General features: G+C 41.3%; 1 protein-coding gene across 2 annotated transcripts in view; it reads right to left on the bottom strand.

Moving 5' to 3' along the window:
* Positions 1 to 27,434, bottom strand: part of CAMKMT (calmodulin-lysine N-methyltransferase) — a 233,931-nt gene that overhangs the window by 11,381 nt on the left and 195,116 nt on the right. For both annotated transcript variants that reach the window (XM_080998182.1, XM_080998183.1), the window contains exons 7-10: positions 25,946 to 26,006; positions 12,643 to 12,717; positions 5,173 to 5,236; positions 77 to 208 (exon numbers count right to left, since the gene is read on the bottom strand). In XM_080998182.1, coding sequence (XP_080854308.1) covers positions 77 to 208; positions 5,173 to 5,236; positions 12,643 to 12,717; positions 25,946 to 26,006 — 332 coding nt within the window. The remainder of the gene's footprint in view (positions 1 to 76; positions 209 to 5,172; positions 5,237 to 12,642; positions 12,718 to 25,945; positions 26,007 to 27,434) is intronic.

The raw sequence follows: 27,434 nt of genomic DNA, 5'->3' as shown, positions 1-27,434 counted from the left end.
ACCTGCCAAAAGGACCATGATCTCTTCAAAATGCAATGCGGATTAAAGTGTTATCTAACACGAGCAGAAAACTAACCTTGGAGTGGAAGTTTGAAATGTGTTCATCATAATTTTCATGTCTTTGGATAGAGAAACCAGCTTTTTCAGCTAGATTGCAAAAGTGGTTCAGAGTATTCCCTCTGATTGGAGCAAATATCATCGCTTTCCCCTAGAACATTAAGAAGAACATTTATACATTTTTATTTAAAATTGTAAATAAATCACCTTTGGCATAAACGTGATCAAAAATTCAAGGAGCTCATTAAAGCAGTCATTGTTCTGTTGGGAAAGTATTCACAGTTGGAAAGTAAATGGTTCAGAATATGCAGCTGCTTGACTAAAGAGACTCAAATAATATTTACACCTAAATGTGATAAAACTTATTTCACCTTGTCCATACATGTTAGAAAGTTTGCTACGTGTCTTAAATACAGTGGTACCTCGGGTTACATACGTTTCAGGTTACATACGCTTCAGGTTACAGACTCCGTTAACCCAGAAATAGTACCTTGGGTTAAGAACTTTGCTTCAGGATGAGAACAGAAATTGCGTGGCGGTGACGCAGCAGCAGCGGGAGGCCCCATTAGCTAAAGTGGTGCGTCAGGTTAAGAACAGTTTCAGGTTAAGAACATACCTCCAGAACGAATTAAGTACTTAACCTGAGGTACCACTGCACAACAAAAGCATCGTTACTACACAAATTGCAAAGAAATTTCATTCACAATTAGGATGGATATACACAATGGGTTGTATCCCAAAGTTATGAGAGTGGAAGATTTATCAGTGGCATCTACTGATACTCTTTGTCGATTGCTCCACTATTGTCAGGACCAAAATGAAGGAAAATAGTTGTGCGACTCAGCCCCAAAGCTGCCATAGTTTATGGGCCAATTCATATAACAGCTGGAAGGTGAAACTGTTTTCATTAAGAAATTGCAAAGGCAATTGCAACCAATGCAAACCAAGACCCAGAACCATACGCTTGGAACCTCTCAGGAAAGGTGGGTTAGAAATGTTTAAAATATATAAATAATGTAAATGGACAACTATTGAATAAAACTTTATATTCATAAAATATGGAGGGGAAATGCAAACTTCTGTGCCACACTGTTTAGTTATTGACTTATTTCTTATATGTTTTGTGGATTATGCTTTTACAAGTGAGATTTGCAACAAACTGCTATAGTGTTCAGTACTCCTGTTCAGGCTTTTCAGCAGTCATGCCTTCCCGGGATAATCCATTCCCTTCCCTCCCCCAACTCAATGTTAGGTTGCCACCGAGCATGCCCAGTCCTCACAGAGCTGTTTTTCTTTCTTTCCTGCAACCCCTTAAGGCATGGGTAGGCAAACTAAGGTCCAGGGGCCACATCCGGCCCAATCACCTTCTAAATCCGGCCCACGGATAGTCCGGGAATCAGCGTGTTTTTACATGAGTAGAATGTGTCCTTTTGTTTAAAATGCATCTCTGGATTATTTGTGGGGCATAGGAATTTGTTCATCCCCCCCCCCCAATATAGTCCAGCTCCCCACAAGGTCTGAGGGACAGTGGAGCGGCCCCCTGTTGAAAAAGTTTGCTGACCCCTGCCTTAAGGTTTGAAATTTTTTTGTACTTCTACAAACCTTGCAGTTCCCTCAAGCCTGCCCATACATCAGTCTAATGTGAAGATGTTGCTATTTTGGCTACATAAGGATTGGCTCTCATAGAATGAGTTAATAACGATTCATATATAACAGGGGTGTGGAACCTTTTTCAGAATGAGGCCACATTCCTTCGTGGACAACTTTCTGGGGGCAGCATGCCATTGATGGGCAGGGCCAGAGGCAAAAATGGGAGGAACAATGGCTGTGACTCCAACCTTGCACAGTAGGCCACATTCTAGCTGCACAGAAGTCACAGGTTTCTGCAAGCTGCCAACACACACTCCATGCTCCCTCAAAGCAAGTAAAGGTCATTCCAGCTAGGGAAAACACTCACAACTTTTTACAAGGCATCTACTGATGCTAAACTGATTTACATTGGTAATGAATACATGTTGTCTTCTGTATTTGCAAGGCAGTGTATGTAAAAATTGAATGTGAGTTCTCATTCTCCACGGTTCGGTTTTCTTCCTCGAATCTCTAAAACTGAAAATTCATTGGGGGGGGGGAGGGGTGGTTGAAACATGTTTCATCTCTATTACTAACACATGTGCATGACCACAAAGTCACTATGCAATGTAAAGCCTGCTGTTTCGCACTCTGCAGCTGCTGATACAATTTTTTTAAATAGTTGATAACCTATTGTAGGACAATTATGTTTCTCTAGCATTTAATTTAAATTGACGGAAGGCAGGCGATTAAACTGGTTTCCAAGTTTAAATTGATCAGCTGTGTTGGTATCAGTGCATACCAGCCTCTCCCAACCCAAGTGCCCTCCAGATATTATTGGACTACAACTCCCATCATCCACAATATTGCTGGCACTGAAAAAGCAACTGGCTCCCTGCTACTGACACTTTTCCAAGAGAGTTCAGTGGAACTTGGATAATCTGTTAGAGATATCTCAAAAGGAAAGTAAGTATCCCTAGCCTCTGGGCTTTCACTGTACGAATGGATGCTGTGACCCAAATACCATCAGCAGGCTCTCCCTGACGGGGCTACAGACACTAGACCGGTCCACTTAGGGGAAAAGGCAGCATTAAAATGAAGCAACGCAAAGGAGAGGGAGAGAAAGGAACTCATTTCCAGAAAGTACAAGCATTAATTATCTAGGAGGGAAATGGTGAGAAACTGATTTGTACATAAACAACGATGCTGGAAAACTCAAAATATTTGAAGAGACCCAGAGGCAATTGTGTAGCATGAATTAAGCATGAGCCTACAATGCAATGTAACTAATGCATTTTGGCTACATTCTCAAATACATGGAGGAACTAGTTGTGAAGTACAGAGGTCAATATTTCATTCAAGCTAGAATTTGAATGTGGAAAAAACCCTCTCACTCTGCCATCCAATCCCTCTTTGGTCTGACATCATCTTTGCACCAATAGCATAATGAACTGTTTGGCAAAGGGTCATCCCAATCTCACATGCTAGACAGGAACCTAACATTGGGATCACATGTATTCTGAGGGCACAGAAGAAAGGATCAAGATTCAGTGTTCAGATAGACGAGGCAGACATACTGTTCAAGTTTACCAATGGGTCTGGGCAGGGCTTTTTTCCAGCCAGAACTCAGTTCCGGCACTTCTCAGATGGGTGTCATTGCCATTCTAAGAGAACAAGGGAGGTGTTCATGGTGAATTCCAGCACCTCTTTTTTTAGAAAAATAGCACTGGGTCCGGGTATCAAACTGTTCAATACAGGGTGTGTTGAAACTAAGATCATACAATCTACAATACAAAATATACTTCTGCCAAAGAACCCTGGAAATTGTAGTATGATGATCTCTAAGAAAAGAGGTTAAGGCTGGATCCTACCCCTATGCCTGGCGTGCTCTGGCCCATGGGGTCACAAAGAGTTGGACATGACTAAACGACTAAACAACAACAACAACACAAGCCCCACTCAATTAAATGGGTCTTACCCCTGAGAAGTTTTGCACAGAACTGAGCTATAATGAAGCAGGCATTATACTCAAGGTACACGACACACGCAGAATTTTTGCATTCAAATGGGAAAGCAAAAGAAATGTTTGTGGGGAGCAATGGAGCCCCTGTTTTCGCAACGACTTGCTTTATCAAGGTGAATGTGCTTCCCTTTGTCCCTGCTCTCCCTGGGAAAGCAATGCAAAAGGGCTTGGGCTTTTGGGCTCCTTCAGGTGAGTTGGTGCCATGCTCAACCTGGCTCATGAAGGTCAAGTACGAGAAGATGAGAGGGCTTCTGGCTCCACTTTTCAATGCCCCACTCCTCCCCCCCTTGAAAAGCTGCTGGTGGTGGGGTTACTTGCACTGGCGTGCTTTCAAACTGCTAGGTTGGCATAAGCTGGGACAGACCAACGGGAGCTCGCCCTGTTTTGTGGATTCGGACCGTTGACTTTCCAATTGGCAAGCCCAAGAGGCTCAGTGGTTTTGACCACAGCGCCACCCTAGTCGCCTCTTACTGGACTTAACCGTCCAGGGTAGGGTTAACTTAAAATGTGGCTGTTCAGCCCTACCTCCAAGAAACAATTCTTGACCAAGTTAAGCTGTTTATTTATTCTGGCAAGTATTTAGTGATTGGGTTTAAGGAGGACACTCTCTTAAGATTGGATTGCTTTTAAGGTATTTCGTATTTAAATGTTTTATTTGCTCAAGTGTTTCATATGCTGCCTTTAAATATTGTTAGCAGCCCTAACCTTTGAGGATAAAATTTTTAAAAATCTAATTATTTATCTAGAATGATATAAAGAGATAAATTTATTTTTTGGTCTAAAAAATGTATTAGTTTTATGTATGTGCACGTGTCAGGAATTTTAAGTTTATATAATGAGCAGCAGCTAAACCATCATATAACATATGTTCCCCATCCAGTCCCAATATATATACTTGTTGTCACGCACTGTTGTATTTACTATGTCCTACCATTTATAATATGTAAATGTATAGCTTACTAACAGAGAGAGAGAAAGAAAGAAAAAGAAAGAAAGAAAGAAAGAAAGAAAGAAAGAAAGAAAGACAAAAGAAGCAGAGTTTTAGGCTATGGATCAGTCTAAGGATTTTATTCACTTAACATAAGCAGCAATGAAAGACATAAAAATGGTACTTTGCAATAAATAAATACACAATGACAAAGGTTACCATTGAAGGGATTACAAATGACAGAAGCCAACATAAAAACTTTCAATATCGGAATTTTACTTTAATATGAAGACATTGTTATCAAAGGAAAATACTCAAGAAACGCTTTGATAAAAATAATCTCACACTATCTTTGAAGCGGTTTCATTTATTTTACTACCCACTGTGTTCCTTATCAGAAGGCCAAGTATAAGAAGTTTCCTAGTTTATGATTAGGAAGGAATCTGATAGATTAGAAGACTCAATTGAAGTTGGACATAATAAGTATTAAAGTATTACATGACATTAATCCTGCCATTCCATTACTCTCTCAATCATTGTGCACAGACTAATTATTCTGAAGCCCGTGTTCAGGAGAAAATAGAAACATACTTACACTGGGTTGGAGTAATCTCTTTATTGCATCCACAAGGCTAGCTCTGTACTGGTCCAGAAACAGGCTGACATTGAGAAGAGAACAGAATCCAGATTAAAAAGGGGTTTCAGTTCTAATGATACTAATGCAGATAAGTACAAGGCTAATTACATATGTTTACACATTGCTGTGAAGGAGAAATTGAGGTCTAAATTCCTTCCAGTTCATGCACTTTTTAAACAAGAAAACAAACAAACTCTGAATTCTTGTAACCATTTTTTTGTCCAAAGCTCAAGGCAGAAAGGTCAGCCAGAAATGTTTTGCTATGCAACAAGAATAAATGGTCAGTGATTAGTGTTTTTTATTTTATTTTAAGCAGATGGCATATTAGAAATCAGAACCAATACAATAACATAAGGCAAGAGTAGCATTTCACATGTTCTTTCAGGAGGGCAAATGAACAGCAGAACAAAGCCCTCCTGCTTTTAAAAACAGAGTTTTAGTGGACTGTTTAAAAAAAATTCTGTGCCAACTTAAAGTCCTAAAAAAGACTCCCTGTGTGATGGGGGGTGGTGTAGGTGACATTTTTAAAATCAGCAATATACCAGGAGAGAGCAACTTGATAAAAACAAACTCAGCAAAATGCATTACTTAGGCTCTACAGAAGAAAACTCTCCCCACATAATTGGGCTCTCATTACAATTTTAGCCAGTTTAGCTAGGTAGTTTATTTATTCATTAAGGCATGTTCATACTGCAAGGCATCCCCACTGAAAAGGCTCCATTCCTTGTAGCCATCATGGAATCATTGCAGCCATCAGATTTGGTATTTGTGGGGCTAGGCTGGTCTGGATGAGTCATAGAATCATAGAATTGTAGAGCTGGAAGGGACCCTGAGGGTCATCTAGCCCAACCCCTTGCAATGCAGAAATCCTGTCCACAGCCGTCCCTGGGTGGGCTCAAACCACCAACCTTCTGGTTAACAGCCATAGGCACTGACCCATTGTGCCACAGGACTACTATTAAAATCTCATTTTTGAAACAGAATTCCACTATGTTCTACCTGAGGAAAAAAATAATATCAAACAGGAGCACATCTTTCCGATATTATCAGCTTGCTTCAGACTTGTTGTGGTGGGTCTTTTGGATAAGGCAGAGCATTAAGCAGGACTATTAGTTCCTTAGCCAATATGCCTCTGAACTACCATAAGAATATAAGGAAAGCCCTGCTTTTTCAGGCCAAAGGCTCCTCTAGTCCAGCATTCTGTCCCCCCAGTGGCCAGCCAGAAATCCAGAGAAAGCCTGTAAGCAGGACCTGGGTTCCACACTGCCTTCCTTTGATTGACAGCAACTGGTATTCAGAGACATATTGCCTTTGATAGTGGAGGTAGAACACAGCCATCATGGCTAGTACCAGGTGATGAGGAACAAAAGTGGGAGAGGGCTGTTGCATCTATGTAGACTTTTGGGATTCCCAGCGGGATCTGCTGGGCCACGGCTTGAAACAAGATGCTAGGCTAAGTAGTCCTTTGGTCTGATCCCTATCCTATGAAATCACTGGCCCTGTGATATGACTAATAATTTGTCACATCTATGGAACAAGACAAACCAAGATGTAGGTGCTGGTTCCTTGTTTGCAGACATCCATTTTACTCTGGCTTATAAATGAATGAATGGTAAAGTCTTTTCTGTTGTAGAAGCTTTATGTTCGTTACCACTGTAATGTGACGAATGCTCTGTCACTCCATGTGCACTCATGCTACAGGAGAGCCACTAGAGGTACGTCTACCAGTTTTGCTTTCACAAGACATATGTTAGCTTCAAAAAAGGGAACATATCATAACTTTAAATGCCCTGGGCTTAGCATATTTCTTCCCAGCAAGAATATTCATTCTCAGAAGGCATCAGGACTAAATGCTGTTATTCTTGATGGCAAAAGAGCTTCACCAGCTGAATAAGAAAGTTGGGGAATGTCAAAAAGCTACGCCAGTGGCTCTACCGAATTTGTGAAAGTTGACATACCCCCCTCTCCCTGGCCCCCAACACAAAAGATGCAAGGGATGTGTTGAGGTTGCTGCATGCAGGTATATGAAATGGCATCTGGAGGATATGTGTCAGTTGACCCTTTAAACTGCAGAGGACGACATTCCAGAAAAGGCAGCGAGAACACATGCCATTCTCTGTTGAATCCCACATATTTTGTACTATTGTCTGCAAAATACTGCACGCATCTCTGGAGCATGGATACATGTTTATATTTTATAAGCTATCATGTCAAATCTTTTTATTTTGCATGTAATGTGACAGCCAAGTATCACAGTTTATGGCTGGTGGTACAGACATGATTTCCAGTTGTTCACTCTTCATTGTCATTTACAGTTTTGCACAGCTTCAGTAAACAGCAAAGCTGTCATGCACTGAAACACATTTATTGTGGGTTGGGGGAGAGCGCTTACTTCCAGACCATCAGTTTTTCATAAAAACTGAAAACGAGCGGGGGGAAACTAGATCTAAATAAACAATGTTATTACTCCAAAACACAACAAGCTGCCGCCTACATTCTTAGTGCAGTCTTATCAATATATAGACAATATGCAGTTGGTGCCAATTTCAGGGAGAACTTTGAAAGGAATTCAGAAATGGAATTTATGTGTGCAAATTCTGTAGCTGCCCCTGTCTGGAAATGGATGGACTGGTGCCTGAAATAAATATACCTGCCATCCACACAAAGCGATAAACATACATTCTTCAATAAAATGACGTTGATTCCCCCCACTGCAAATTTATCCTTGCCACCCAGGTGATTTTTTTTCTTTTTAAAGCAAGATGTCATTGTCTTTAATTTTCTAATAACTTTGAAGCACAGCCTTCAAAGCTATTGTCGTCCAGCACTATTATATTCCATCCTAAGAAACCTAAACTCCTCAGTCGCATGTGGTACAACAATGGAGGCAGCTGGAACCCCATTCTTAGATGTCAGCATCTTGGGTGCTATATGGAAACAGTGTTTGTAAGGCAGTGCCACAGATAGCTGTATATAAGCATGAAATATTTTAATAATAAGCAAAAAAACAATAATGATGGTGAGTGCTTATGGGACAGGTGCATAGGATTTAAATAATGCTTGTTCCTTAGTTAAAGCTATGGTTTTCCCAGTAGTTATGTATGGAAGTGAGAGCTGGACCATAAAGAAGGCTGATCGCCGAAGAATTGATGCTTTTGAATTATGGTGCTGGAGGAGACTCTTGAGAGTTCCATGGACTGCAAGAAGATCAAACCTATCCATTCTGAAGGAAATCAGCCCTGAGTGCTCACTGGAAGGACAGATCCTAAAGCTGAGACTCCAATACTTTGCCACCTCACGAGAAGAGAAGACTCCCAAGAAAAGACCCTGATGCTGGGAAAGATGGAGGGCACAAGGAGAAGGGGAAGACAGAGGACGAGATGGTTGGACAGTGTTCTCAAAGCTACCAACATGAGTTTGACCAAACTGCGGGAGGCAGTGGAAGACAGGAGTGCCTGGCATGCTCTGGTCCATGGGGTCATGAAGAGTCGGACACGACTAAACGTCTAAACAACAACAACAACAGGACAACTCTGCTTGCCTACACACAGCATCCGGTGAGCCTCTGTGGCCAACAGTAACCAGAGATGCTAGTGTAATTCATGCAGTAGTGGCCGGTGAGGAATGGCTCCATCACCATGTACTGCACCACACCAAGTCCCCCCAAGCCCCACCCCTCTTGGCAAGTGATAGAAACCCACTGTGCTGGGAAGCTGGGAGAATGAAGGCAGGACTGGGAAGCTGCGAATGAAGGCAGGAGTGGGCGACCTTTGGTCCTCCAGGTGTTGCTGAACTACAGCTCCCATTATCCTTGGTCATCATCATCATCATTATCAACTTTATTGCACTAGCCAAAGGCCATGGCATCATTCACGAAGTGAACAAAAGGAAAAGCAACAATAACCATAAAAACCATAAAAACATCAGGCACTGCAGATATAAGAAACCATGATCATGTCTCCTAAAAATTATTTGTTGCATACGATAGAATAGCAATGGCTTCTCAGGCAGGATGTGCCAGCGTAAATGTCCGAATCACCTTTGCAATTGACAGCTATTTTATCTAGTTCTTTTCTCCTGATCTTCTTAGCTGCCAACGCATATAGTGCTACTTTATAAGTTACAAAGTCATCAGTATCACTCAGCGGCCATTTCACCATCTCCACCCTGTTCGAGTGTGTTCCATTCGTGAGCAGAGGTTTTATAAATCGGTCTCTTGGTTCTAGATATAGAGGGCACCATTATCCTTGGTCATTGGCCACACTTGCTGGGAAATGGGCTCCGGCAACACGGGACCCTGGCATAAGGGTAACATGTTAGGTTTGCCATTGACGCTTGTGGCTACCATATGATAAATGAATTGTGTTAACATGGCTCATTTACTTCTCATTACTATCCCTTCTCTAACTGTTGGAGGAACCAGATGCCTCCTTGGTGTTTGCTCTCTCTGTAACTGGACATGTGAACTTGCCCTGAAAGTTAGTATTCCTTTCACTCTGTGTTTTCACTGACACACTCAGTGTAAAAGAAGCGCACAATACGTGCACACTAGTGATCTAGCTTATCCAAGATGACTGGTGGGTATCTTCTGATTTTTCTGTTATTTTGATTCTGTTCTTTTCTATTAGTATGCTGTTCAGGGCCTTGGGGCCAAAAAATCGGTATAGAAATAAACCATAACCCAACATTGACTTTAATGCTGCCTCATATTTCCCTTAAATTTCTGTTCAAGCACTGCTTCACAATTATTTTTAATTGTGTCCTTACACACACACACACACACACACACACACACACACAGACAATTCCAGTAGCTAACCACTATTGAGCTTGCCTCTGATTTCTTTTATAACCTAAAGGATATGTAATAATACACTATTCATATATTCTCAATCCTTGAATACAATGTGTTCAAATGACTGAATGAAAATATATGGATGATTTAAGAGTTTAAACATAGCACTACTCTTCATAATCATGTATATTTTTAGCTGAAACTCAGTATGAGTTTGAAACATGTTTATGAATGGAGCTTGTTTTCTTGTAAATGGAACCAAGTAGTGCCAATGTTTAGTTATTCAGAGAATTATACAATGCCACCTTTACTAGAAATAGTGCAATGTGAACTTGTCATTCTACTTAACATTTGAACACAGGTTTCTGCTTTGTTCTAATTACAGATCTTAATGACTGACAATGATCTGGGTAATATTATTACACCCATGTTGCTAACTCATTGTATTTATTTTGTTTTTATCCCACTTACTGAACATCTTATAATATTACAAATATTTAGAGTGAAAATATCATTCAAGTGATTCTTTATTTGGAAAGAAAGTGAGCATGGATATGAAGCAGACTAAATATTAACACAACTCAGCAGCCCAAATAGTTCATCACACTGTAAATGAAGATGAAGAAAAAAGGAAAGGAAAAAGTGTTATTTTATGCTTATTAAACAAACATGGAGGTACACTTGCATTTTACCTCGGGCCAACAAAATAACCAGTGTTTTTTAAGAAATCTGTGTTCCACATCTCACATTCATTTGGCTGTTAGTGAAAATGTTTTATAAATTTGCTTTCTGCTTATATATGGTTCAGTGTAAACAGAGCCAACGCGATATGTGTTTTCTATGTCTGGCGAGTGAATGTGTATTTAATCTATTAAGCACAATCCTTTGTTTTCTAATGAGACAACAATAAATCTACCCGTATGGCCAGCAATTTACCCACAGGATGAGAGGAATAAACTGGGGGAGAGTAGTAAGAGTTAAATCTTGCTCGCTCTGCTATTCTCCATAGTACAAATAGGATAACACGGTGTGAGAATTAGGAATATAAGAGATGGCATGGCCAGGTTGTTTTGATATTTGTGTGAAGAACAAATTTAACTCTAAATCTCTTGGCAAGACCTTGCTTCACCCACATAATCTGGAGAACATCCATATGCGAGCCTTGTCTAAGCCTCCGAGAAGACTGCTGCCCTCCTGCTCATGTCCGCCAGCACTCTGATCTGACTTTCATACTTAATCTGATCTAATCCTGTCCAGCATTAACTTCATCTGTGCAATGAAACCTAGAGTATCCATTCTAATATTTGGTGAGGAAGGCATTTACTAAATTACTTGCTGAAATCATATGGTGTTGTTTAGCTCCTTATTTTAATCAGATGATGCATCTCTGAGGCACATTACCAGTGATTAGTTAGAAACCCATGTCTGTCCTTTTTGGGAACAAAGAACTTTTCTGAAATGCAACGCAACGCGAAGAGAAACCTTATTTCATTCACTGGGAAGTCATAAAAGAAGAAAAGAAAGGACAAAGAAATACTTAGGAAGCATTAGAAAGAAACAAATATTTCATTCAGAGAAGTATTGCCAAATATTTAAAAGCATGTGTCTAGCTTATGAGTTAGTTCCACATATTAGGACACAATGGGAAGGTAACCTTTAGTTTAATCATTTCGATTCAGACGTCACTTAGACTGAACTATCTTGTGGAACAATAATTAATTTTTTTATAAAGGTCTGCATAATGATTATGTACGTATGTTTTATTTTGCATACTTTCTGCATCCCACTGAAGTCAATAGCTGAACTCTCACTGATTGCTACAGATCTAAATCATGCTCTCCTATGATAACATACAGCTAAGAAAAGCTGTATACATGAAGTTATATTTATGTAAAATATATATCTTTAAAATACACTTTATAACCTTATGGGAAACATTGTGCAGTTTATATAACTGGGTGCGTCAGCAGAATTTTTAAAATGTAATTTATATTCAGCTAAATCTACCTAGATGCTTGAATATATACAGTCAAACATTATTCTGTAACTTGTCAGTCAATCAAAGATGTGTGTGTTTTTCTCAGATTTCTTTTTATTGCAATTAATGTACTATTAATTCAAACATCTCAATGTCACTTAGATGATGCATATTATTACTTTTGTTTGGCAGATTTGAGAAACGGGGGGAAATATCCCCCAAAGATTTACTGGGGAGCACAGACTATATATCCTCTTATATCAATAGTCAGATCTTTCCTAAGAAGTAAGCTAATTGAGCTGTTTGTGTTGATAAACTCCCTTTTCTCCAGACTGTTCCTCACTGAGCCATAATTATTTGCAATTTGCCTAAGTCGTCCATTTACTGATACGTCAAGCATGAAACAGAGGCAATTCCAGAAAATGGAAATGCTTCTCAAAATCAATCTTTGGGAAATAATGTGGTAGAAGTTACTGTGTGATAGAAGACTACCTTATAACTGTCACATGGAGATGAATATTAATTTGTTGAGGTTAAGGTGGCTTTGTGCTTCATTTGTTGACTTTGCTTAGCCATCAGCAAGCAGCACAGCACAATTACTCCAGCAAAGCTTCCCCCCACCTAACATGAGTTTTATGATTTTTTATGTACTTACCAGTCAGCACACATAACAATGTCAAAATGTCCTTCCAGTTGAGAGACATCTGTCTCATTATCCCATCGTAGAATGCTAGAGAAAGAAGATTTTTAAAATTAGACTTACATGTTTTCATCTTTTTGCATTTCCTCCCCTTTAAAAAAGAAAAGCATTTACACTTTTTGGCAAAGGACGTGAATAGTCGTTCTGTTAAAAGTACATACAGATAAATTATTAAAAGTGCAGCTAAAAAGACTACACTAGGCATCTCCTTTATGGTTTACATCTCGAAGCAAGAGAGTTACATCTTTATATAGTCAAAGGCAGCATCAAAGGTTCTGCATTATAAACCGAGAACTAAAACGTAAAATAGGCTTATAGGTTTCGGCCCTTTACTCCTGTAGATTAATTGAAAAGGAATATAGGGGAATCAAGTGTGGCTTATTGAATGGAAACACACTTTTGCAAACTGAAAAGGCATTGCGTGCTCTGCTCTCTGTTGCATCCGACAGGCAAGTCAGTTGAGTTTCTCACACATGAAGCAACTATATCCTTGTGCTTGTGGGGAGGAGGGAAAGGGTGTAAGAAGGCTCAGGCTTCACTTCTGTGCCAACTATTTTGCTACTGACAATCTTTACAATACGCAGTTACAGTCAACTTTTGCTCTATGATATTATTTAATTCCAAGATCTGTGCTATTAGCTGCTCTATTATGTTATTTAATCCTAATATCTGTAATACTGTATTAGCAAATAAAACATTTTTAGTATTTGGTTTCCAAATAAAGAAGCTTTATAACCAGAAGTTGTTATTGTTGTTGTTGTTGCTGCTGCTGCTGTTGTTGTTGTTGTTGTTGTTGTTGTGTGTGTGTGTGTGTGTGTGTGTAATATCGAAGAAAGTGCTGTCTTTCTACCAGTGCGGTCCAAAATGCCTATTCAGAAGTAAGCCCAAATACGTTCAAGTGGGAGTTTCTCTGCATTAAGTATGCTTGTGATTGCAGCATAATTTTCTTCTTCTTATACAACTGCTTGCCTCGTTATCAAAGTAGATAACTTATTTTCTACCTGCAGACATAGAGATGCATAAACAGAAGGCAGCGATGGGTTTGTCAGTTTGTACATGGTTATCGCTGTTCTGTGAACATTCGTTTTCTATTGGCAACAAGCTGCTCCTGGTTAAAAGTAATCTCCCAAAGTCACACAGGGTGATTTATGTCTATGATTTACTTATAATATCCTCCTGGTGGTGGAATGGGTCTTATCATTTGGCAACGTGTGCAATAGACATGGAAGACAAAAAGGGTATCATGTATAGCCCTTGAAAACAGCAGAACCATACATATTGCATGCACACACACATTGCACACACACACACACATATATAAACAAGTAATTCTGTAAAGGTGTGGAATGTAAATAATAATAATAATAATAAAAAGAAAGAAAGATATCTAATAAAGCAAAAGTCAATTCCGCAATTCACCTTTTCTGGAATGTATTGTGCCAATCGCAGGGTGAAAAACAGTAGGTTAATTTAATCACCTCTTCCCCCACCCCCAGCCCAAACACACACACACACACACACACACACACACACTTTCGCTCCCATTTAAACTCTAAATGGGGTGCAAATTTTAGAAATCTAGGTGGCTTTGCAAACTGGCACTTTCAGTGCTCAGCATGTATCCACTAGTGGAAAGTGACAAAGGAGAGTTCTCACTCTCAGCTGCCGGCTGCCTGCTGGCTACTGGCGGCTTTTTCAACCCTGTTTCCGTGGAAACTTAGGTTACAACAGTGAAAATTAGGTAAAGGTAAGTTGGTGGGGTTGTTAGCTCTCATTTGATGATTTTTTTTTCTTTTTTAAGAATCCTGAAACAGCAATGGCAGTTGGCAGTTGAGCTTCAAAGACCATCACTAGTCCTTCATTCCACTGAAAGAAATCCAATGGAGGCAAACAAGGACTTAAAGAACCATTTTTTAATGTGACAGGACTTGTGTTTATTATTGTTATTGTTCTTATTATTATTAAACTCCTGATTATTTGCTGCTGCAAACAAACAAACAAATATATTTATTTGTTTAATTAAATTTATACCCCACCCTTCCTCTCAAAGGGGTCCAGGGCAGCAAACGTATTGGTCATGAAAATACAGTGAAAATTAAAAGGGAAAATATATTTTGAACATTTAAAAACTGTTAAAAATGACGAAACACAATTGTGTGTCTGAATAGGCCCTCTGAAAAAGAAACATTTTAGTCAGATATCTTAAAGAATACACTAATGGCGCCTGCCTAATGTCAATATATTGACACTCAAGATTGCTCAGTGAGGAATCAAACCTATAGGAGGGTCTCCTGTTCCTAGAACAGTTGGTGTAACTTCCCATGCTTGGCTTAGCTGGGGCCTTGCTGGGTGAGCCCAGCCCAGCAGATCGTAGGCCAGTGTAGGCTCCAAAAAGGGAGGCATTCAAGGGAGGGAACTTAGGCTGGATCCGAAACCTGTTCGCTTCGGCCATGTGAACTGAGAACAGGGTCGACCCATCCATGAGGCAGACAGAGGCAGCTGAATCAGGCGGCAGAATCCAAGGGGTGCCTCTGTGGGTGTGCCCTGTTACTCTCCAACATTATCAGCTTTCTTCAGAGTGTTTACACATGTTTTTGGCTAATCAAATTGCAGCATATTGTTTAATTTAAAATAATTTGAACACCACTCATCATTTTAGTGACACCAAAGCGATTTTCCAAATTCAGACAAAATGCGGCAGAATCAAAACACATTAAAACATTAAGCCACTGTAATTGTTAGGTGGCATTGTAGCTGGTTGACTGACCGAACCCAAAAAGTGCTCATTAATGGTTCCTTGTCATCCTGGAAAAAAGTGACAGATGGGGTGCAACAGGGATCTGTCATGGGCCTGTAGTTGTTCAACGCCTTTAAAATGGCTTGGACAAAGGAATTGAGGGGATCCTCATCAAATTTGCAGATGACACCAAACTGAGAGGGGTGGCTAATGCCGTAGAAGATAGAATTGGGATTCAAGATGACCTTAGTTTAGAGAACTGGGCCTAAACTACCAACATGAATTTCAATAGGGACAAATGTAAGGTTCTATACTTACGTAGGACAGCAGCATAAATGGGGGACACCTGGCTTCCCAGTAGCACATGTGAAAAGGATCTAGGGGTCTTAGTAGACCACAAGCTTAGCACGAGTCCACCGTGTGATGAAGCAGCAGCAAAATAAAAGCTAATGCTATTCTTGGCTGCATCAACAGTAGTATCCAGATCAAGGGAAATAATAGTACTGCTCTATCCTGCCTTGGTCAGACCACACCTGGAGTACTGTGTCCAGTTCTGGATATTGACAAACTAGAACATGAGTAGAGGACAGTGACCAAGATAATCAAAGGACTGGAAACCAAGCCTTATGAGGAACAGCTGAGGGAGCTGGGTATGTTTAGCTTAGAAAAGAGGAGACTGAGAGGAGATATAAGAACCATCTTCAAATATCTCAAGGGCTGTTATATGAAAGATGGAGCAAGCTTGGTTTCTCCTGCTCTGGAAGGTAGGACCCGAATCAATGGATTCAAGTTACAGGAAAGGAGATTCCCACTAAACATCTAGAAGAACTTTTTAACGGTAAGAGCTGTCCCTTAAGAGGTTGTGGACTCTCCTTCCTTAGAGGTTTTTAAGCAGAGGTTGGATAACCATCTATCATGGATGCTTTAGCTGAGATTCCTACATTGCAGGGGGTTGGACTAGATGATCCTTGGAGTGACTTTCAACTCTACAATTCTAGGATTCTAAGATTCCATCCACTATAGTCAGCAAAGCTGGAAATTATCCCAAGCTGAGAATTATTACCTAGCAAACACCTCAATAAACAGCTAGGTCTTTTTAAAGCAGGCATCAAAAGTCGATCACAGCTGGGCCTGCCTTATTTTTGAGGGCAGGGAGTTCCATTCATCCGGTGCCACCATAGGAAATACACCCCCTGGGTTTACTATATAGTGTGCCTCAGCTGATAGCACTACCACCAGGAGAATAGCCTCTGGGCATCACAGTTGAAAAATAAAATAAAATTGGACAATTTATATGCCACTTAAATTTTAACAAATCTGTAAACAGTACCCAATCCAAGTTTATGTCCCCCACTACCCAGTTTATGTTTGTGTGTATCTACATTTGTGGTTTTTATTGCTTGGTTGGAGGGTTGCCTGTTTGGGGTGAGGCTCCTGCCTTTTTAATTTCTCTTATGGGGGAGGGGGGAAGGCACAGTGCTTTCCCCATGTTGGTTTTTTTGCAGGTCAGTTTTGACAGTTTTTCTTCTGTGAATTGGGTATTTTGTGATACCCATGACAGTTTCTAAGATTTCCAGAAATTCCCCCCAAGTTGCAAATATTTTACCCTGTAAATTAAGTATTGGGATCCACACAATGAAGATAGAGGGTTATATCCAACACTGCTGTTCTGCTGGCACAACAGACCTCTGCTTCTGCAACAGAACTTCCTTCTCCTTTCTGCTCCTGCTCCCTGTAAGACCTCTGATCTTAACAAAGGGGCAATTCTATACGGGAACAGTAATTTCTTCATATAGTCAGACCCCATGTTCTTATATGTTAGCAAGAGCACCTTGAATCTGGCTTGGTAGCACACTGAAATATCTAAACTTTTCACTCGGATTTCTATTTTGAGAAGAACTGAAATAATATGTCACACCACAAAAACTAAATCTAAAGTATCTGGATCAAATACTTGAAATGAAGTTATTATTCTGATCCACTGTTTTCTAGACATTCAGCACGCGCACACACACACACACACACACATCTTAAACTTCCAGTATATTGATAAAGTACTGTGGCTCAAAAGGTACTGAGGGTTTTTATTGTTTTCAAATAAATCTCTCTCTGTTCCCTTCTATCACCTGTTCTTCTCTTATATCCTTGCTTAGCTTAAAAAGACAAGGATACTCAGGATATGAGAAAGTGGAATCAGAACCCAGAGGGGGTCAGAGAGGGAAGATTGTTGACATTCTTAGCCTGTTTTCTTGGTTGAGGCACCAGATTCAAACCAAGGAACAGTTTAGATGTGCTTAATGAAGTGGTATTGTACTTGAGGGTTCATTTGAAATTGCCCTTCAAGTATATACCAGATTAAAATGACTAGATCAAGCCAGAAAGATTCTTACAGATGACAGTGCGAAGCTAATGCTTTGAGAAGAAGTACCTTGAGAATTAATATTTGATTTTATCTGTAGCCTTCCACACCCTGAACTCTTGTACCAGGTGATAAGGCTAGCATGTGCCTATTTTACTTCTGCCACCTTCTGGCAGAACAATGTTCTCTCCATATATATTGGTAGTTTTCACTGAGGGGAAAAAACAAGCTCTTCAGCATCAGGTAGATATGATGGCAACTTGGGGGAGATGACTTTCTTCAGGCAGGATGAAGGCCCTATCTGTTTAACACAGTGCACTTAAGACTCATTCAAATGTGCAGAAACAGTACCATGTACAGTCCTTGTTGGGTTGCACAATTGCTGGAGACAGGGAAGGACCATGAAATAAAGTAGATGGCTAGGCTAAGACCATTCTCTCTGTTTGCTTTACGTTTGCAAGGAGAGGGACTGCAGAACGGGGGCAGAGCACATGTTTCACATGCCAAGGTTCCCCAGGTTCAATCCCTGGCAACTTCAGATTAAAGGGATGAAGCAGCAGGTGGTGGGAAAGATTGCCACTTAACAACCTGGAAGAGTAAAGACGATATTGGAATATGGGTTTACACCAGCTCAGAACATTGGCCCGTCTAGCTCAGGACTGTCTATGGTGGCTAGCAAGAGCTCTCCAGGGTTACTGAGGAGAATACAAAGATGCACAGCTTTATATCGCCACGCACCAGGAAAGGCTGTTCACAGAACCCTGGCATCCTTTAGAGGGACAGAATAGCATTCCAGTAGCAAAGTGACCCATGACGCCTTGAATATTGACAATATAGTGACCATACAGGAACAAACTGTGTGACACACCTTCTCAGACCGTACGCGTCATGAACTTTGCAGCTGGTATACAGGAAACTGCATCATCCCAGTTGCTATGTCTGTCCCCTGTGCTGACAGACTAAGCCAGTCCAAGGCAATCCATTATGGAACTTGACAAGGTCACTGTGCCTGAGATATCATCCAACTTGGTGGCACCCCATATGCATTTTATTTGCACCACTCTACCTATCACCAAGTGGAGGAGATTCTAAGATTGTTAGGAAGCTGCTTTTTACAGAGTTGGACTATTGGTCCATTTAAATCAGGACTGTCTACTGGCAATTGCTCTCCAGAGATGTCAGGGTTCAAACCTGCAAAGCATGTGCTCTGCTACTGAGGAGCAGCACCTTCTGTTTGGCCCTAGTAAGCTGCATTATACTGAGTCAGACCCTTGCTCCATCTAGCTCAATATTATCTACATTGTCTGGTGGCAGCTTTCCATGATTCCAGGCAGGGTACATTCCAAGTCTCACCTGGAGATGCCAGGGATTAATCCTGGGACCTTCTGTATGCAAAGTAGATGTCCTACTACTGAGCTATGGCCTTCCAGTCTATCACTGGTCTTCACTTCACTGTGTAACTTTCCAAGGACTTTCCAAGGACATCTGAAGTGCCGTTACTGTAGATCTTCAGTTGCATTACCAAGAAATCTTAAATGCTCCAGTGGTAGGATAAAATGAGATTATGACAATATCCTGTATATACTCTGAGAATAAGGGGTTTATTTTTATCAGGTACAGTTCTCTGCTTTGTTTAGAGTCAGGCAGTCTACTGCTTTCTCTGACCTTGATATCAGCACCTGATTTACACCCAGGGCTACTGGAAAACTGTTCAACCTCAGATGTTCCGATTATTGTGCCTTGGCTGCCAATTCTCATGGGCAATATTCAAGTCATCATGGGTCACTTTGCTACTGGAAAGCCCACAGTGATGACAAATCTCCAGCAGAGTTGTGAAACTTAGCCTGGCCTTTGGAAAGGTCATCATAAAGGCCTTTGGGAGAAGGTGAGACAAAACTGGCTGTGAAATTGGAAACACAACTTCTCTACGCTTTCATGTATGGTCACTAAGGTTAAATACCTTGACTAATTCCATCATAGGTGCTTTGAAATTGTGAATATAAAGTAGGCAACCTATAGATAATGAAATGAAAAGGCACACTAGAATTCAACATAATTCCTGTGACAGGCACATGGAACCCATGAATACTTTCCAAAATTTTAATCAATGGCGGGATTTGCAGATGACGTAAATGTTAGAGTAGCTAGCATCTCATAATATGGTAATAAAATTCAAAAAGACCTTGATAAAAATGGGCCAAAGCTAACAAAATAAAATGCATCATTGACAAATAAAAAAAGAAATTGTTTAGTTAATCATAATAATTTTGCACAGGTATAGGATGAGGGAAACCTGGCTATATATGAAAAGTATATTGGGTTTGTAGTCGATCACAAGCTGAACACGAGTTAGCAGTGTGATGCAGTGGCAAAAAAGGGCTAAAGCAATTTTTAGCCAGCATTAATAGTACCATAGTTTCCCAAACATGGGAAATGAGAGTTCAACTTTACTCTGCACTAGTCAGACTTCATCTGGACTTTGTCTTCATGTGAACTGTACTCTTTTTGGTGCCTGCTAAAATCATTCCTGTTTAGATGAACCTACTTAGAAAGTTGAGATAATTTTAGTCTGTTTTAGTATTTTAAAGTATGGTTGCGAATTTTTCCTGATTGATCTGTTTTATTTTTTGAAGTTTTTTGTATTTTTTAAAGAACACAATCAAGCATTGTATAAATTTTATGAAATTGATAAGTAAAAAAGAAGGCTCCATGGAGGGAGTGTGTAGAGGAAGGCAGGCATCTTGCCAGTAGATGCAGCAGCAGCAGCAGCAGCAACCTGTTCAGCAGCAGTCTTAGTCAGACCATCCATCTCTGATGGAGCCAAGAGGAGGAGATGGTTGGAGCAGCACCTGCAGGCTGGGTTTCCCCTATGGGAGATTCGAGATGAACCCACAGTGGGCGCCAGGGAAGCCTCCTGGAAATGGCATGAGGATGCCTTGCTAGGCGGCTTGGGACCCTGTGGGTGCAAATCCTGCTTCTGCCTTCCATCCTGGGCAGAGCAGGAGATCAGAACCCCCCACAGGAGAGAGGGGGGGAGTTCGGTTCCAGAAAGAATGGGAAAAACCAGATCACAGAGAGGGCAAGAGAAGACCAGGACAGTAAAGTGCCTGCTTGAAGGGCAATCCCTCCAATATCTTCCAGATGTAAGTGAGAAAGATAGCGTGGTCAGCGGCAGAAGAAGGAGCCTCTGGGCACAAGCTGAGAGGAGGCCCAGGAAGTGAAGGGCTACTCCTCTCAGCACTCAGATAATAAGGCTAGAAAAGCCACCCCACTGAAATTCGACTGCAGGCGATCCTACCCTGAATAAAGGGTGGGAAGTATCCTGGGCTCTCTCATAGAAAGGTGGGTGGGGAAAGAATCCCCCAACAGTTAAGGTAACTAGAGGATGTAGGGGGAAGGCATAACGTGTGATGTAATGCGAGGATTAATAAAATGTTTAAAGAAGCATAATTGGCCACCTCTCTTTTGTATTTTGTATGAGACATATGGGCCATAACTGTTTGAAAGCACTCCACCCCCACCCTGAGTCTTACACTCCTATACACAGACATGTGCTTGGCAGGTATTCAACATAAAATATAATAAAGGTAAAGGGACCCCTGACCGTTAATTCCAGTCGTGAACGACTCTGGGGTTGCGGCGCTCATCTCATTTTACTGGCAGAGGGAGCTGGCGTTTGTCCGCAGACAGTTTTTCTGGGTCATGTGGTCAGCATGACTAAGCCACTTCTGGTGAAACCAGAGCAGCACACGGAAACGCCATTTACCTTTCCATCAGAGCGGTACCTATTTATCTACTTGCACTTTGACGTGCTTTCAAACTGCTAGGTTGGCAGCAGCTGAGACTGAGCAACAGGAGCTCACCCCGTTGTAAGGATTCGAACTGCTGACCTTCCAAGCGGCAAGCCCAGGAGGCTCAGTGGTTTAGACCACAGCGCCACCCGCGTCCCCTATAAAATATAAAATATAGTACTATATACTATACTATATACTATACTATACACTATAAAATATAGTCGGGCAACCTAAATAGGGACCTTGGTATTCGGGGAACAAAAGACTATTGTTGATACTGTTTCTCCAATATTCCATGTACAACCTACACAGAAGTGTAAGAATGGCAGAACCACCAACAATTTTTCAATTGTGGAAGACGCAGGCACCTGACTGTAGCAATGTAACTGAAAACCTGACAGGGGTTCCACTCAGAGAGGATAAATCCTAGCTACCAAACAGATATATCTAGTCATAGAGCTCAATTCTGTAGCAGAGAACATGTTATTTTAGGGATACAAATATGTGCAGCAATGATTTTAAAATATAGCCAAGGCCTAGGTTTCAAGGGAACCATTATCTGTTTACACGACTTTGAGTAAGACCACTCACTAATTGAAAATATGCTTCAACTCATTTGGTTGGGGAAAAGCTCCTGTTAATTTCAGTAGAAATTGCCTGCAAGTATATATGTTTCAGGTGGAGAGAGTTATAGAAACAACGATATAGAAATAAAATAGTGAAATGGGTAAAAGGATGTTAGTCAAAATTTATATTGGCACAATTCAAACTGTTTTATGGTAGCATAGCACAGAGTATGCTATAAATAGTTTTTATTGATATGAAATATTTGAATGGGAATCTATAGGTACCAAAATGGGAAAGACCAATGAGCTCTATATTGCAGTACAACATTGCACATCTTTCTGTAATTAAATTATTTTATGCAGAGAAGGAAGCAAATGCTATTGCACTCAGCAAGTTAAACACTTGACATTTCCATCACAGAAAATGCAACATTTTAGAAATCTAGATATGTTTATTAATTAGTGATTATTAACACCCAGTAAACAACATTATGTCTTGTAAAAACACAATCTTTCTTCACAGCATGGAGCTGAAATCTATTATTCACTGATTCCATATGCTGAAATACACTCAAATGATCACAAATGACCTTAAACATTAGATAAATGTAAATGAGGACATTGTTGAAAATGTGCTTTTGATTGATATCTAAAAGACCAGGTTGTAAATCTTGACAAGAGATGAAGTCTTGCACACACTACATGGCAATTTGAAACCTACATATGGGTGTGCATGAAACAAAACAGGGGTCTGTTCACAGTGAGCTGAAATCAGAGGTGTTTAAGGTCTTAAGAAAAGCACTTACTTTGGATGCTTGGAACCTGAAATGATATGGGATTGTACTAAGTTCGGTACATATGATAAAAAAGGAACAATTGCTTTAAGCTGCCCAATGGTTTTGCCTCCAGGTTAGAACTGAAATATTAAGTAAATGCCCATTAAAATGGGCCTAAAACAGACCTATACAACATTGGTTTTGGCTATTCCATTTAGACCCTTAACCTCAAACATCAAAGCAGGCTGCAGCTGGACTTCAACAGCCTTGCTCTAGGACAGAGAAGGTAGATTGGAACCTAAATCTTTGTCATACAAAGCAGGTGGCCTACCACTGAGTTGTGTTGCGGCCTCCAAACAAGGCAGAGAGACTAAGCAGAGGAAGAAAACATTTCCTGGCCTCAAACATGCTTTCATCTGAATCTTTTGATAGAAACGGTTCAGTAACAGTACATTACGCGGCATTCCTAAGGACCCAGATTCAATCACGAGCACCTACATTCAAAATGATCTTCAAGTAGCAAGAGCTAACCTTGGCAAGAATAGCTAATACTGACCTGGACTGACAATGGTCTGACTTAGTATATGGTAGCTTCAGACATTAATTGCTTTCTTAAACATAGATTAATTACAGTGTAAGGGCAATCCAATTCTGTCTCTAGCTGTAACAGCCCCTGAGGAAAAATAAACATGTCTAGTTTGTGGTGAATCACCTAGTAAAGGTAAAGGTAAAGGGACCCCTGGTCCAGTCGTGGCCAACTCTGGGGTTGCAGCGCTCATCTCGCTTTATTGGCCGAGGGAGCTGGTGTACAGCTTCCGGGTCATGTGGCCAGCATGACTAAGCCGCTTCTGGTGAACCAGAGCAGCACACGGAAACGCCGTTTATCTTCCTGCCGGAGCGGTACCTATTTTCTACTTGCACTTTGAGGTGCTTTCGAACTGCTAGGTTGGCAGGAGCAGGGACCGAGCAACGGGAGCTCACCTCGTCGTGGGGATTCGAACCGCCGACCTTGTGATTGGCAAGTCCTAGGCTCTGTGGTTTAACCCACAGCGCCACCCTGAATCACTTAGTAGTGTCTGCTACATACATATTTTAGTGAACGCTTCTTCACGCTCTTCACACATCCTTCAGCAGGGATACTGCTGAGTTTGATTATGGCCATCAGTGAAGTATTTATTATTATTATTAGTTGTAGTAGTTATTTTATTGTAGTAGCAGAGGGGGAATCCAGTGTAGGACATCTTTCACAGCAGAAGTGATGATGCTGAGGCAAAGCGAATGAGGTATTATTGAGGTTTTCAAGTTTTTGTGACAGATTAGCATAGAGGAAACCAGAGAGTGAGGGAATACTCCACAGGAACATAGGAAGCTGAGTCAGATCCTTCCATCAGTTCATTTAGCTCAGTATCGTCTTCACAAACCGGCAGCAGGTCCCCAGGATTATAGACGTGAGTCCTTCTCAGCCAGAGATGTCAAGGATTGAAAGTGGGACCTTCTGCATGCAGAGAAGATGTTCTACCAGTGACCTCTGGCCCTCCCTTCTCTTTTCCTTGAAGGGGTCCCTACTTAATGTTAGCAATTAAAATGGCAACCCTTCTTTGCAGGCTTGCTTGCATTTCTAACGAAAAGCCAAGGGTTGCATTTCAGCTGGTTGAAGATCCTTTGTTAAAGCCACTTCCGGACCTGGCCCAGGAGGTGGGGTTGCGGGCTTCACGCCCACCCCACGTGAGCGGGGGCTGGTTGCAGCCCCCGCGAGAGCAGGGGAATCCCGGCCGCGTCGTCCACCCAGCCAGCCAATCGGGTGGCTGGGGGGGCGTGGCCTGCCCTATTTAGGGCCGGCGCGGCCTGGGCTCGCCCTCTTTTGCTAGCTAGCCCCCACGTTTTCCCACCCTCCCTCCCTTTAGGTAGGTTTCTGACTTTGCTATGGACTTCGGTCTGTCACCGCAAGGGGCATGGTAGGAATTTTTCCCAATTGGCAATTTGCAGCCATTTGGATTTTCGCCTACCTCGTAGCAACTCGTCACAACTCCTCGGCATTGGCGGTTAGGCATTGGTAAGAAGGGGTTAAGAGGATGTGGGGGGGGGGAGGAGCGCCATCACCTCCCCACAGAGAACGAAGGGTGGTCCGGTAAAGGACTCCGGGGAGCGTGGCCCTGTCCGAAGCCTATGGAGGTGTGGGCCTAAGGCACGCCCCCGAGCGGTGACCCAGGGGAGCTCCTAGTTGACGTGCCTCAGCAGGAGACTCCCCCACTATGGTGTTAACCCTTCCCGTGTCTCCAGCAAATGGGCTGGAGCCGGATAGTCAATAGGACCAATGCCTAAGCCAATGCCTCTCATTCCTGAATTCAATAAAGTTGTGGCCTAATTCGCCCATTTAACCTTAAATTCTGGTGTCTGGTGTCTTTATTTATCCTTGGTGGGGGGCGGGAACTCGCCACGCAAAGCTCTATGTGTCTTACAAACTGACTCTATATGCCGTCAGAAGTAAGCACCACTGAGTTCAAGGGACCTTCATCCCAGAAGACAATGCACAGGATCGCAGTCATGCTGAGTCTAATAAATCAGATTTTACGCTGTGTACTGCTGCTTGTTGGTGTGATACTTCTGTGTTTACCTATGTGTAATAATGGGTCGACACAGCTGCCTCTAATTGGGGACTCTCCTTTGGGGTATGTTTATGTGGGATGTCATGATGGCCTCCTGGAATCAAAATTGACCACTACACTACTGTGGCCATGTAGCTAAAGGTAGATGATGTGTAACACAAGTTACTTTTTCTTGTGCATGCAAAGCAATATATGTTTCAGAATTTTGAAAAAAAGCAGTTTGGATTAACATAAAAAGCTAAGTGTTCAGTCAACACATGCTGGACTGGCATATAATTTTTGTCTGACAAAATTGATTCCAAGTGAGAGCCAAGCACAAGTCTGAAAACGAGCCAGCACTTCATCCTCATCCTACTTTCATTTAGCATGGGTAAAAATTCATACAGAAACAATGTAAAAGAAACATAAGAAGTGTCTTACCAGCTTGAGACTGCTTGGGCTCTGAACTTCTCTTGGTTTCTTCTGATTATATCGCTTACATCTATAACACTGGTTAAGAATCATCCATAAAATAAAACTGATGGATCAAAAGCTACTCATTTTTGTAGTTCTTTTTCTTTGATGTTCATGGTAGTGATGGGCTAACACACAATGACTAGTTGTGGTTGGGAATACACATCAGAATGTGCACCCCATTGAGATGAACAGCACTGACAGACACCCATCCTTAAGTGCACCTTTAGATAATAATAATAATAATAATAATAATAATAATAATAATAATAATAATAAAAAATATATTTGTATCCTGCCCTCCCTGGCAGAGGCAAGGCTCAGAGCATGCAGCACCTCCCACCCCCATCACAAGCTTTCTGAAGTGTTTACACATCCCACCAGGGATACTTTGGTCCCTGATGGAAAGTAAAATGGATAAAATTTGTCATAATTAGCTATCAAATGTAAGAGGTAGCTGAAGGAACCCTAACTTTTAAACAGATATACATGAAAGTCACTTTATGCCAGTTAAACTTGCTCAGGGGTAGTCAGCCTTTTTATACCTACTGCCCACTAATGCATCTTTCTTGATGGTAAAATTTCCTTACCGTCCACCAGTGCTCGATGGAAGGAGGATTCAACTTGTGCCGTAGAACCCCCTACCGCCCACCTAGAATCCTGAAACGCCCACTAGTGGGTGGTAGGGACCAGGTTGATAACCCCTGAACTTGCCTTTAAACACATGTACTCTGGATTACAGAAGAAATCACCCCAAAGTCAAATCACCCTGGGGTATACATCAGTCTGTTAGCCTCCTCTTTCTCACCATCATTCCTGGCAAACTATCAACACTTCCTCATTGGAACCAGTGAACTGAGAAATTATTGAAAGTTGCCTGTTATTGTTGTTTATTAAATTGTTATTCTACTCTTCCTCCTGAAGAAAGCCAGTACCTCCATCCTTATCCCATTTGCTTGGAAATCAGTCCCACGACTTTCAAGAAAACCCACTTCTGTTTAGAATTACTGCCTAGCCTCAAAACCAGGAGAGCATCCTTCCAGACATACATGCTTTGAATTGCCTTCAACACTGGCCTTAAAAACCATGGACATGCAAAATGGCTTACCCTGAAGTAGCTACAGCAGGGTTTTGTATGAGGCAAGAGTAGCAATTCAATCCTGCTATGTCGTTGACCAGTGATAATGTGAGGTCAACAGGCTGCTTTATATTTAGCAGGTAGACTTGTGCTGACATAGAGGTTATAATAATATTGTTAGGGGAGTTGTCCTAGGTGAGTTGTCCCCATTCCCATTCTCACTGATTTATGTGCGAAATACAAATAGCAATGCTATTATGACACACATAGACTTGTGGGGAATCCCAGCATAGTGGTGCTTGTAGCACTGGCATGGATATAGTTGCCGCAGGAGCAGCTTGCAAATCACATTAGCGGCGTTTGCAAAGAAAAACACAT

Source organism: Podarcis pityusensis, assembly GCF_964106645.2.
Source record: "Podarcis pityusensis genome assembly, chromosome: 3".
Lineage (NCBI taxonomy): Eukaryota > Metazoa > Chordata > Lepidosauria > Squamata > Lacertidae > Podarcis > Podarcis pityusensis.
Note: the sequence above shows the minus strand (reverse complement) of the source record. Positions and strands in the feature narration are given on the sequence as shown.